Source organism: Thermobia domestica, chromosome 5, assembly GCF_964235325.1.
Source record: "Thermobia domestica chromosome 5, izTheDome1.hap1.1, whole genome shotgun sequence".
Taxonomy (NCBI): domain Eukaryota; kingdom Metazoa; phylum Arthropoda; class Insecta; order Zygentoma; family Lepismatidae; genus Thermobia; species Thermobia domestica.
Window position 1 is genome coordinate 145724720 of NC_137458.1, and position 14444 is coordinate 145739163.

Below are 14444 nucleotides of genomic sequence, written 5' to 3' on the forward strand. Positions count from 1 at the left end.
ATTCAAGTACTGTAGAAGACGCAGTTCAGTATTCGTAACTATAATTCTAATGTTCAGGTCGGATAAATGATTGGATACAGAGTCCTTCTCTTACTATAGTCTAACGTCGCAATAGCACGACGTTAGATGATCCAAGTCGCATTATGTTAACGACGCATTATGTTAGATGATCCAAGTCGTTTTTCTTCTTCTCTATGCTGAGTTACTCGTAGTGAAAACAGTAGGTACGTATACCTAAAGGAATCTATTTCTATCATCGTGTTTTTCAATGCATGAACTCACACCATGACGTTGTGACGTTGATTCTAGTACGTGGAAACAATTTTAAAGACAGAATTACAAAGCACATTTTACAGATAAAGAATTCTTAAGTTAATCATAAATTATATCCAAAGTTTCCTTTCACCATCCTTTGCAAATCATTTTGAAGAGTAGTGAAGTAAGAGTACAAGCACATACACAAGTTGTAAAAATGAGTTCAACGTAATCCGTGACAATACTATGATTATGATATGACGGATTTCAAATGAAAGGGAACAAAGTTACAAGGGATTGAAAATGTGATTTTCTTTCAAAAGCCTTTATTTTGAAAAACTGCTTAGATACGTACCTCATCCAGTTGCATAAATGGTTTCCAATAGATTTAAAAATCACAATGCCGTTTACAGCTATTTGATATTTCAATCCATTCTGGAGATATGATAAAAACTGTTAGTTTTCAACACTAGTTAAGATTATGCAATTCCGAGAATTTATTGTAATTACGTACGCCTGCAAAAAGGAATTATTGTAATGCTATTAAAAGAAAATAAATCAAAAATTGTTCTAAAAAGTTCCTGACAATAAAAGCCATTTTAAGCAATATATCAAATTTTACCATTTTTCATATCTCTTGAATGGTTTGAGATATCAAATTGCTGTAAACGGTATTATGATCTTTATGTCTATTGAAAACCATGTACTAATTCGACTTTTTTTTTTTTTTTTTTTGTTAAAATAATGTCCTTTGAAGAAAGTCAAATTTTCAATTCCTTGTAACTGTTTCCACTTGCTCGAAATACGTCGTACGATGACCATAGTATTTGACACTATGGTACTTTGCATGTGAGTTACCTCGTCCATCTCACTTACGTTATTATTATTATTGTAAACCCTCCAAATTTTGCTGTTTTTCGATGTTTGTGATATTGTATCATTATTAGTTTGCAACACTGAATAATTAGTGTGGAACTATAAGTTCGCTTAACATGTAGATTTGAAATATGCAAAAACTTCACGAAGTGAATTGGGGAAAAATATAACTTTATGTTGGGTTCGCAACAGTGCTAACCTTGTCGTATCATAAATTATGTCAAACAATGTCTTCCTGCCGATATTTGCACAGTACATAATTTCATCGTTTTCTGTCCAATAGGTTAAACGTTCCAAGGATATAAATCATTGTAGCCAAATGAGTAGCATTACGAAGTAATAAAATATATTATTTTAAAGAGTAAACTTGTAAGATTTTTTTTTTCCAACTGCACTCACATTACCAACACTATGTGGGAACCATGTCTGCCGTGTCGTGACAAAACGCTGTAACTTTGGCGGAGAAGTTTCGCGAAAATGAACCGTAAAGTTTTCATCCGAAAATGTGATCTGTATCGTGTAGAACCAGTATCTTGAGTTTGGAAACACGTGGTTACATATAATGTTACGTAAATGCATGTTGTATGATTAAATTTAGTGAAAATTGATTGGTTGACCATTATTGCCTAGTTACATTGGTTCTACACGATACAGATCACATTTTCTGATGAAAACTTTACGGTTCATTTTCGCAAAACTTCTCCGCCAAAGTTACAGCGTTTTGTCACGACACGGCAGATGTGTTACCCGACAAATGTCCACGCTTTAATCGAACTCTTGCAACACACGGCCCAACATTTTTTTTTAAAAAGTTCTGCAATCTCACCTGGAAGAAAAGGAACATTGGTCCTTTAAATAATGCCATAAAAAATCACAAGGGTTGATATCTGGTGACCTAGAAGACCAGTTTAGTACACATTGGGCGCTTACTCCGTTACGACCAATCCTCCGATTCTTCGTTCTTTGTTCAGATATGCCCTAATATCACGGTAAAAATGTGGAGGGGCCCACTTAACTGAAGGATAAACTTCTCTGATTCAGTGTGCAAAAACGACATTAATCAATTCTGCAACGTGTGAAAGATGCACTCTCCAATTGCAGTCTGTTCTTCAAAGAAGAAAGGTCCATATGGTTTCTTGAAAGACTTGGCACAAAAAAAAAAAAAAAAAAAATGTCCTTTGCAGAATTTCGCTTGTATTCAACAATATTACACGGATTTTCTGTTCCACAAATTCTACAATTGTGCCTGTTTACTTTCCCAATTCTTTGAAATACTGAAAATGGAAATGGAAATGAAAATTTAAATTCCAAAAAGCACCATCTTTGACCTGTAATCCACAGTAAAACTGGAATTACTGGTCTTCGTTTTTAGGACTTAACTTTTGCACTAACTGTGGTATGTATGGTTTCATGTTTAACTTAATATGCAAAATACGGCACACGGTAGTTGACATTTTTAACTCACGTGAAGGTCTAAGTATAGATTTTATAGAACTTCTTGTGAAAACTTCTCTCACTTGTTCAATGCCATTTGATCTCACACATGGCCGACCACATCTCTTCTTGACACAAAAACATACAGTTTCAACAAACTTTAAATGCCAACTGTAGGTTGCCTTCTAGGCTGGTGCTGCTTTCCCGTACTTCATCCTAAATTTTTACTGGACATCCGTTGCACTCTTTGTTTTGTCAAATTCTAGCAGGCAGCCAGCAGAAAGCCTTCTCAGCTCCAGAAACCGCAATCTTGATTATGACCACCAAGCTACGATATTTGGAACTACACGTAACATCTGCAATTAGAAAAGAACTTACAACTTGACTCTTTGAAATGATGTACGTTGTTACTTCCTAATGGTACTCGTTTTGGCTACAATATTTTTTAAAATATTCCCGGACTTTTGTCTAAACATATAAATTACAGGAATATACAAATTATACCTGTGTCATTGCCATCTAAAACTCGATTTGCTTCAACCATAACATTCGAAGCCATGCCTTCACATGTTTCAACAGTCTCCATCATATTATGGTCGACTTCATCCGCTACAGTGAAAGTTTCATTCAAAATTCTACAAGGTTCCGCTTCGTTGTTGTTCAGGCTGGTAGTAGTACTATTGGATGAAATGTCCAACATCTCCTCAACTGGAAAATGTTAAGTGATTATCAAACAGTACACAAGCAAAAAGAAATAAAAACTAAATAAGTAAACGTAAGGAAAAGTGTAACTGCACATTATGAACGCGTTAAAATATCAAACAATACTTTCGATAAAGTGAATACTTCCAAATATCTAGGATCAATATTAACAGACAAAAACCATATTCATGAAAAAATTAAATGTCCACTAAGAGTTGGGAATTTGAAGCTTAGAATATATAAAACAATAATCATGCCTATTGTGCTGTATGGTTGCGAAACATGGTCGCTTACTCTGAGGAAAGAACGCAGACTGAAAGTGTTTGAGAACAAGATCCTAAGACGAATATTCGGACCCAAGAAAAACGGAAATGGGGAATGGCGGAAACTTCATTACGAGAAACTACATATGTATATTGTTTACTAAACATTGTTATGGTCATCAAATCTAGGAAGCTTAGGTGGGCAGGTCATGTAGACAGAATGGAAGAAGGTAGTAAAGTTTTCAAAGTTTTAACGAGAAATCCAATCGAAAAATGACCATTAGGAAGACCTAGGCGCAGATGGTAGGATAATATGAAGGTAGATCTCGCAGAAATAGGAATACAAAGTATAAATTGGATCCAGTTGGCTAAGGATAGCAGTTAATGAAGAGCTTTTGTGGACGTGGCATTAAACCTCTGGGTTCCATAGGCCATAGAGTTATTTTCGTTAGTTAGTTAAGGAAAAGAGTACCACCCAATTTGATATCTTTTCAATAACCTCAGAATGAATAAATCGGTTTGAGCACAGTCTTAAGCTTAAAAACAAAGTACGATCTTTTGTAAGTGAGGAAAAGAATGATCAAATCTACTTATATATTCTAGTAACAAACAAACAACCTTTAAGTATTGTGTATAGAAATAGAACTACAATCAAAACTATCGCCATCACTTCGTGTTTCTCCACGGACCAAGAGAAGATTAAAAAATGAAAGAAAGAAATATATAATAAATAAATAAAATGATTCTTTAAAACTAAGAGTATGACTATTGTTTTGAAAAGAAGTTTTTTTGGACAAAAATATTTTTTTTTTTCGTGATGAATATTTTTTGTATTATCCCCCGTAGTCTTACATTTCACAATTAATTGCGTAGCTTATCTACATTAGATAATTCCCTGTTTGATTCTAGCAAGCAAGAACGTACGCAGGAATTTATTTCGGGAGGTCCAAAACTCTCGGAAAGGCAAACTTAATATAAAGATAAATTTAAATAATTAATACTTTTCTGACCAGAGTATATACTTGTTTATTAAAATTAAAATAAATCGTAACTGTTTCGGTAACTTAATGTTACCTTCATCAGACGTAACCTACCAGAAATATCTTCATAACATTAAATTAATATTGTTGTATACTTTTAATTTTCATTTTATAATTTTAAATTTTTATCATGTAACAATCAGGTATTGTTACAGTTTACTGTTTCATTTTCAATTTTTAGTGTACGTATTTTAATATAATCATTATTTATTTCACTTTTCTCTTGTTATTATGAATAAAGGATAAATTATATTAAAATTTGTAAACTCATCCCTAAAATTAGACTAAAATTCACAGAAAAGTCGAAATTTCGGGGGGACCCCCAGGATCCAGCTCCTGCATAGTCCCTGCTAGTAAGATCTACTTATATGATCTGTTTAGTGTTTTCTGTTTGCTGCAATCAGTAGCATAACAAGGATTTGCACGCTGTTTGTTAACATTTCAACACCAAGCAATGATGGGAAATGTATCCAAACTAGGTTTATTCGCTATTCTGTGGTCGGCACGGTATGACACAGGAACGGTTACAATATCAGCAAGATGGTGAACGCATATGCTATGCAAAGCCTTGGATCAGTGCACAATTAGTACTAAGTACGGGCAATTTATGCAGTGCTCAGGTAGTGGAGAATAGACAACTGAACTGTAAACATAAAATAAAGTTTTTTTTTTCCTGCCTTTCTTAAGTAAATAAATATTTTGGTTACCGTTATAGCAGTTTTTAAGTTTCTGTGACGATGAACGAATGTCTCCATTAAATATGACAATTCGATTGTTATGAAAATGTTATATATTGTCTCATACAGCCCTTAACACTAGTAAGTCCTCTGTGATTGGCCCACTCCCTGTTCCAACTTGCACATGTTTGGTATAAATATATAGATTGGTTATTGTTATAATTCTAAGACTGATAAACGAAAGTCTAGAATGAGCTAAGTTGTCTACATTTGAAATAATTCTGATAATCCGCATGATCAGCTTACAGGAAGGCGGCATTTCGTGCCGTACAGAGCATTCTACCATGACACTGATGCGTGAGTGGAAGTAATGAAGCAGTACACACCGACACTTGAGCAACAGAGCGTGCAACTTGACCATAACATGAAATGACACAACTCTCGTTCATATGATCGTGATGGACTGCACAGCGTTAACTCGACGCTAGATCATGATAGTGGGTGTGTACTTATCTATATCGACACTTCCATGGTATCTGCTTAGACTTTCTGTTCCCGGAAACATTGCTACATGCCTGTCGCCATGGAAGCCGGGATGTTTTAAAGTCCCAACAGAACCAAGTCAGGACACGGGACATTTTCTCCAAAATCGGGACTGTGCCGGCAAAAAAGTTTAAACACGTAGCAACCATAATTCTGACAAATACGCATGCTTATGCTCTCTTCTGTCGTAAAAACTTTATAATAATGTGAAGTATTATGTTGTTTCGTTACAGAAACAACAATGGTACAATGTATTGAATGTTACAGCATTACGTGTAAACACATCACGTAAACAATTGATACATTTTTTGATTGATTTTATGTTTATTTTATTGTTTATAATTACATCTACTTAACAGGAGCAGGAAGAAGTTATAGTGTGAAACCTGAACCACACTCAGACTCTAAGCTTGCACCTGAGAATTGTATACCTCCTTCTCCCAAAATCTTGCTTGCAATAATCATTTACGTAAACTAATTTCCTTCCTGTTATTTGTAGTTGAACATAGAGTGCACTATTGAACAATTAAAAAAAGAATGTGAAAAAGTGAAAGAAAAAGTGAATATATATATATATATATATATATATATATATATATATATATAAAAGATGTAAAGAGAAACGTGAGTATTAGCAAAATGTTTAATTTGGTTGTTAGTTGTCACTTGTTATTTTGGTTACATTCCTTTTACCTATCTCTATATATAAAAATAAAAGTGACTTCCGATCTCGATCAAATGTTCAACATAGATGAGGTAGGGCCTGGGATGTTTTTTACCATTTCACTTTGACGGTGCAACTTATGGGAGAGGGAGGGAGAGATGTTTAAAAATGATGCCGTTTAAAATCAATTTCAGCAGCACCGCAACTTGAGGTGGGGGGAAGGGGGGATATTTAAAAATGATCGAAAAATAACCGATATTAGTGTCGAAAGCAAGGTGGCTAGGACATGTAATAAGAATGGACAGCGACAGGATGCCATACAAAATCATGAAAGAAAGACTCTACTCCAGCAAAAGGAAAGGAAGGCCAAAAACCAGGTGGCTGGACGGGGTGGAAAGTGATTTGGAAAAATTGAAGGTTCGAGGATGGAAAGAAAAATGCAAAGATCGGGAAGAGTGGAGGCAAATAGTGGAAGAGGCCAAAGCCCACCCAGGGCTGTAGCGCCAAGTGGTAAGGTAAGGTAAGTGTCGAAAGCATAGTTTTCGTGGTCGCCGAGATGAACAGTGACAGTTCCAATGCCGTTTAAATCCAAATTCAGTCCGGTAACTTGAGAGGAGGGAAGATATTAAAAAATAATCGAAAATGACCGATATTAGTGTCGAATTCATAGTTTTCGGTATCGCTGAGATGAACAGTAACACTTCCGATGCTATTTAAATCCAGATTCAGCCCCACAACTTGAGGGAGGAGGAGGAGAAAGATACATATATAAAAGTGATCGAAGATGATCGATATTAGTGTCAAATTCATAGTTTTCGGGATCGCTGAGATGAACACTGACATTTCTGACGCCGTTTAAATCCGAATTCTGTCCCACACCTTGGGGGGGGGGGGTTAAAATGATCGAAAATGATCATTTTAAATCCAAATTCAGCCTTTTATATTCAAAATGAAAGATCTCTCCGTGCGAAGAACGGGTATTCTACTAGTTAATATAAAAATGAAAGCCATCTTGTTTGTGATCGAATCACAGGAAAACGGCTAAACCGATTAAAATGATTGTTTGAGTAGAATTATGACCTACCGCGAACTGGATTTTTAACATGTTACTTTTAATTAAAATGATATCCAAAGAGGGGAGCGGATTCATAATTTATGCGAGAAGTTAAATATCTCACTAATCCCTCAAGCTAGAAACATTAAACTCAGTATATAAACATATTTCAGAGGTTTTGAAAATTTGCGGTTTTAGGAAGAACATGGAGGAATTAGCTGAGGTTCACTCGAGCAGATGGTTTTATCAAATAGAAAATTTGTAGGTAAAATATGATGTGAAACATTTTTCGTGAAGGAATAAGATTGTGAATAGAAGTAACTTCTCTCAGTGTACAGCAATAAATTTTAAATGGTAGTGAAATTTGTCAAAATTTGGTAGAAGCAAGCTGAAAGGTCTAACCTAACCTGAAATTGTAAGAAGTTTGTCAAAATTAGGTAAGCAGTAAAACAGTTTTGAAGGTAAGAATCATTACCAGTATTTTGGAAGCTCTAAGCTAACCTGAAAATGCAAATAATCTGTTAAAATTTGGTAGAACCAACCTGAAAGCTGTAACCTAACCTTAGAAACTAAGAAATGTGTCAAAATTTCCTAGAACCGTCTGCTCGATTAATGACATTACCTGAAATACCCATTCTTCGCACGGGAGAGGAAAATATCTGAATAGTGATGCGTGATCGTTGAATTTGATAAAGTGCGTTCTAGCACCGCTGTTTCCCAGCGTTCGTAGTTTGAGGGGAATTTAGCAAAAAAGGAAAAGTGATGTTTTCCGATAAAACCTGGAAATCCAGGAAAATTCTCGCACTGACTGATTGACCAATATAAATGCTTAAATTTTTCTTTGTTCTTTAGAAATAAACCAAAACAATAGCAATAATTTGTGTTCAAAGTAGCATAATTTACATCCTTTGTTGGCTGGGTGTACTTATGTGTATTTTTTTATTTTAAAAAAGTGAAGAAAAAAGTAAGAGAAAAAATAGAAGCTAAAAACAAATGTGGTTGACATTTCCTTTAATACAGCTAAAGGAAGAAGCAAGAATTTAATAAGAAAAGGGAAACCTTAGTCGAGGGAAATTTTCTTACGGAAACCTACGAACACTATTCTTCCCTTGGTAAGACTGTTTCATTTTATTCCAAGATGTTTTCTTTTCCCTTTCTTTTATTCTCCGTGATCAAGATTACAGGGGAGAGTCGAAAGCTAGGAAGAACAAATAATATTCAGGAATGATAGTAGGTAATATTCAGGTAAGTAGAATGATAGAATTCCTGATCGTAGTTTCATATTATATATTAGTTATAAATGTTGATACAGACTAATACTATACTCAATGCTGCAATTACAGGGGAAAATATCACTTTGTAGAGAACTAAAAAGTATCGTTGGGGTATGTGCTTATATGGACGTGTACTGCACAATAAGATACTTGTGTAACAATTTTCTTGTCAAGAGCAAGTCATACCTCTTTAAAAGTCCCTTCATTTGCCTATTAACTGCATTAGAAGTAACAATAACTATTGGATAAATTCAAATAATCAATTGAATTTTTTTTTACCAAATCGCAAAAAGTATTTTCTGTGATAAATACATACGAGTTGAAAGTAAATTCTTGTCCGTTATGAAGAAGTTACCGACTCATTGGTTGTACAGCCACAAACATAAATAAGTAGATGTTGGAACCATAAAAAATAAAGACCCTTACCTTTATGTTCGTGACTGTACAACAAAACTATCCGTGACCTTACTTCAAAGTGTCTGTAAAAGTTTTTTTCTTCATAATACATACGTTTATGCTTGAAAAAAAAAACACTATGAAGTTGTCCGTAAAAGCCGGTTTGACTGTTACCCTCTCTCGCGCGTACGCACTATACATACATACACACACACACACACACACACACATATATATATATATATATATATATATATATATGTATATAAGGTGTCTCAAAAGATCCTGACATAGGAAAATGTTATTACCCGAGTTATAACAAAATGTAAGAGGAGAAACTGTCTCCAAATACGATGTTTTCAATCTAAAGTGAAGGAATATTTAAATCGGACGAGCCGTTTAGGTTGTACACTTTTTATGCGCCCAATGTTAAATGAAAAAGCAACGTTGCCATTTACCTGGATCCATAACATAAGTGAATGAAATTACTGTCTTTTACTCATGTCACTGGCCAGCCCCCATTTCAAACAGTAACTTCATTCATTTATGTTGTGGATCCAGGTAAATGGCAACGTTGCTTTTTCATTTAACAATGGGCGCATAAAGAGTGTACAGCCCAAACGGCTCGTCCAATTTAAAAAAATCCTTCATTTAGATTGAAAACATCATATTTGGAGACGATTTCTCCTTTTACATTTTGTCATAACTCTGACAATAACAGAGTTACTTTATGTCAGGGGACTTTTGAGACACCCTGTATATATATATATATATATATATATATATATATATATATATATATATATATTTCGATCGTCAGGCAAACCTAGCAAACTTCCAAGCTTTTCTGGTACTACGGACCACCTTAGTAATGACAACCCTCAGGTAGATACATATTAAATCTGGAAAACGAATAGTTTCTACTATCACCCATCATTTATCTGTTGTGTGCACTAAAATAAAAAGAAAAATATATTCAAATAACTTCTGGAAATATTATCTCTATGCATAAATAAAAAAAATAAATATATGAGGATATCAAAAACATACACAAGAGCGTTGCTTTTAAACACGAAAGTTTGGTACCGACTATTCTAAGTTTTTCGTTGATTTTATCTTCAGAATAAAACAAACTAGTTCAATAGCTTACCTGGCTGCAATGACTTTAGCCACCGGCTAAATAAATCCTTCCAATTTTCTGGAAAACCGTTACTGAATCCTTCTCGAATGAAACTAGGAAGTTCTGAAACAAAAATGAATTCAAGTTTAAGCAGATTTTATTAAAGGCAAGTGATTTAGACAAAGTCCCAGAAATTTGGATGAGTTTAAATATGTTATTATTTGATTACATATATCAGTATCTACACAATGCTTATTTTGAATATGATGGAAATTTAAGGCTGTAGATTTATCTGTGTTTAATTTTAGCTTGTTTTTGGGCAAATCAGTTTTCTAAACTACAGGTTGTCTCGTCAATTTTATCGCGAATATTATCATAACTTGTGTCTATTATTGTTTCAACGGCGTACATAGTTGTATTTGCTAACGCTACGTCATTTGGCAAACCATTTACATATAACAGAAATAATTAATTTCTACTTGACTATTCTCTTCAATTTCTACATGCAATGCCTCAACCTTGTTATTACCTTCTCTTATCTCAATCTGTAACTGCTTATTTTCTTCCCTACTTTCTCTAATACCAGTTTCCGTTTGTACTAATAAATTATGTGATCTATTTCCTGAGGTGCCATGCTGAATAATTAAACAAAATGCTGAAATAAATTGTAACTAACCCACAATTTAAAAACTGCATCAGCTAATACCTAAAAATAGCTATTAAAAGAAACAGCCTACAGAAATATCTTATAATAAAAGTTACTTCTATACTATCATGCAATGAAAAAGGATCTTGATTATTGTTTATTAAACAACTAGCTGAAATACCCATTCTTCGCATGGGTCAGATAAAATATCTGTGTAAACAAACTGAACAACGATATGAAAAAAAATATCGGTCATTTTCTATTTTATTCCGGTAAACGCCCCCTGAGAACTCCTGGTTCGAATTTAAAAAAAAAAAAAAACGCATCTGGTTCGGTCATTTTGGATTATTTTTACATGTCTCAGCATCCCCCCACCCCGGTGACCCCGGCCAGCAGTCGAATGGGGTGAATTTGGAAGTTAATGCGATCTGAGTTTCACCACTGATCTCAGCGACCGCGAAAACTATTAATTTGACACTAATATTGCTCATTTTCTACTGCTTTTACATGTCCCGGTAAACGCCCCTCCCCCTGAGGCTTCCTTGGTTCGAATTTTGAAAACCAAAAACTATTCGTCTTGTTTTGGGGCCTAAACCTAGGTACCCGTGACCAAAATTCGGTAACTCTCGGTTCACTCGTCTGGTCCCCAGGCCGCACAGACAGACACACAAACTCTTCATTTTATTTATACTGTATTGGATTAGATAACGATCCAAAACACCTGCGTCATCCTTTGGTCGGATGTCATTCATGTAACCAATATTTGGTTCAAGCCCCCCCATGAGGCTATCATTATCTTATAATTGACAGGTGTTGACTACAATCGACAATTTTGAGTTCAATCTCCTGCTTGGCTACCTTCATGTACGTGAAATGAACGAATGGTTTGGATAGATTTCAGGTTCGGAAACTTATTACGGTTGCCGTTATACACCACTAACGAAGAGCCATAAAACCATAAGTATTTCTCGATAAAACATTACATCAACGAAACGATTTACACACACACAGCTAACAAATTACGAACATTGCTAATCACATGGAAAGATAGATTTTATATTATTTAGGAACTAGTATGTGCCCTATCCAAATATCCATGTTTCAGAATCCTGCGTTACTTACGTAACAATTTTTATAGAGGTAGTTTGTGAGTACTTCAAATTATAAGACCGTAGCCAAACTACCTATCCAAACATTGTGTGAGTACCTTAGGATTCTGAAACATGTATTTTTGGAAAGCCCACATATTAGTTCCTAAGTGAAATCTTGACCTGACTACGGTAGGTCCCATAGTTTCGGAGCTATGGACCTTTAAAGTTCAAGTTCATATTTGCATGTTTTCGGCAGTCTAAAACTCCGAAAGGAAGCATTTTGTGCACCCAGGTTGGCCTATACTTTTCGTCTTATCTTGATGTCAGGAATCACCTCTCAAACGTTGTTGGTGTTGTTTTGAAATACCTTATATATATATCGGGTGATTTCGTTAGTCCGTACCAGGCCTTTAAATCGAAAACGGTTCGAGATATGTACAAACTGAAAAACACGTATCCCATTAGTTGCAAAGGACAACAGAGCGAAGTAAAAAGTTTCGTCCCAGGGTCCCCCGCAGGGTCCCAGACGGGGTCCAACTCAAAATTGTCAAATGGAAAGAGGGGTCAAGTAATATATCGCTTGAAAGCTCTTGTAAAAAGAAAGAAGCTACAACAAGTCCCGATTCTCTACGATCACACTATGCAAAATGGCTGCGGGTCAAAATGTCATCAAAATTTGCATTGAAAACAATATGGCCACCACTATAAATCTGAATTGGGCAGCCAGACGGAAAAACTGAAAAACAAGTGTCACATGATGTTCAAAGGACAACAGATCGAAGTAAAAAGTTTCGCCCCGGGGTTCCCCTCAGGGTCCCAGACGGGGTCCAACTCAAAATTGTCAAATAGAAAGAGGAGTCAAGTGGTATATCGCTTGAAAGCTCTTGTAAAAAGAAAGAAGCTACAACAAGTCCCAATCCCGAAAACTAAAAAGTGTTTGCTATCACTTACACATTGGGCTTTAATATTTGTATATTCTATGTTATTAAATCTAGGAATACAGAATGAACTATGGTTGTTTTTCATAACACAGTGCGGGGGGTGAGGCGCCTGGGAATTCTCGCTCCGGGCGCTTACAATCCACGCGACGGCCCTGTCTGAGATTAATACCAGTATTTTAACAACGAACTTTTCCCTTTTGACTCATTGTCTTTTTGTTGTTTTTTTTTTTTTTTTTTTTTTTTTTTCATACATACATATGCGATTGAAGTTAACTTGCACACTTTACAGTGTACTGAACACTCTGGGAGGGAAGAGGGAGTTAAATTCAGACGTAGTATGCCTGTAGTGCGTATTAACTTTTTAGGGGAAGTAAATGTCTGAGAAAAGTGTTGCAAATATATTGAAAATAAATATTTGATCATACGAAAACTCAAAATGCATATTTAGAGGTATGCATAATTATGCGCGATAATCCATTTATTCGTTTTGCCATAAAGAAAAAAGAAAACAAGAAACTTTAGTTCTCCACGCATGAAATATAATAACAACAGTAACAAAACTGTCCAAAGTAGACGTAACCACGCATTTAAGACATATATCAGAATATGTCATGTGAGTAACTGTGTAGCGGTTTATCACATCTAAAATACAATCTTACTCTTCATATTATACTATAATGTAACAGAACAGTCAGCTCGAACGTGGCTGTACCTTTGGGATTCAAATTTCGAACTTCCTCTGGTTTTCTTGCTTTCCCAGAGGACAAACCACCTTTTGTTCTGCAAAATAGATATTCCCGGAGATTTACCAGTGGTTCTTTCAAGATAGTGCTATTAAAATGTCTACACGTATCAGTATGCGATAATTGCATTTAAATTAGCCTGCTCAGTCCTGGCAACACTAAATTCACTAAAAAGTGACTTTGCTGAGATCGCGCTGTACAACTGATTCCCATGATTCGACCGTAATAACTTTCAACTCAGTTTGATATAAAAGTACGATAAATTTATTGGATATATGCATTAGCATGGAAAAACTATTTTGGAACCAAAAATGCAGTTGTTAATTCTGAAGTTGCTATCAGAATCTAGTTTCTCGTCCACTCATGTTCTAAATTTAACAAGGGACGTCACTGTTCAGTTTGTTGATAAAAGTTTGCTTTGTGTTTAATACGAACTGTCTATCGGCACTAAGCCTGAGTGAACACCTGAGTTACTTTTGAAACAAGGAATTTGATTATTCGTTGTGTTGAAAAAAAATCAAAGATCTTGAGTTCTGGTTCCTCAAAAAAAATGAAAAATTATTTTAGTCGAAGCAAATTATACAGTCTGTCTCTAAAAAATATGGTATGCAACAGAGTGGATGTGCAGGGTTGTAGGCTCCATATTAAATAAAATTTCTGTTGAGTCGTTCCTCATTCGTATACAAGAATAAATGTTAATAACTTTTTTCTTTAAATATTTTCCT

General features: G+C 35.0%; 1 protein-coding gene across 1 annotated transcript in view; it reads right to left on the reverse strand.

The window, feature by feature from the left end:
• Positions 1-2820: 2820 nt before the first annotated feature.
• The window catches only part of LOC145685269 (uncharacterized), a 98110-nt gene continuing 86486 nt past the window's right edge, over positions 2821-14444 (reverse strand). Inside the window, exons 8-10 of the mRNA XM_081757637.1 lie at positions 10329-10421; positions 3070-3273; positions 2821-2921 (exon numbers count right to left, since the gene is read on the reverse strand). Of these exons, the coding sequence (XP_081613763.1) occupies positions 2821-2921; positions 3070-3273; positions 10329-10421 (398 nt within the window). The remainder of the gene's footprint in view (positions 2922-3069; positions 3274-10328; positions 10422-14444) is intronic.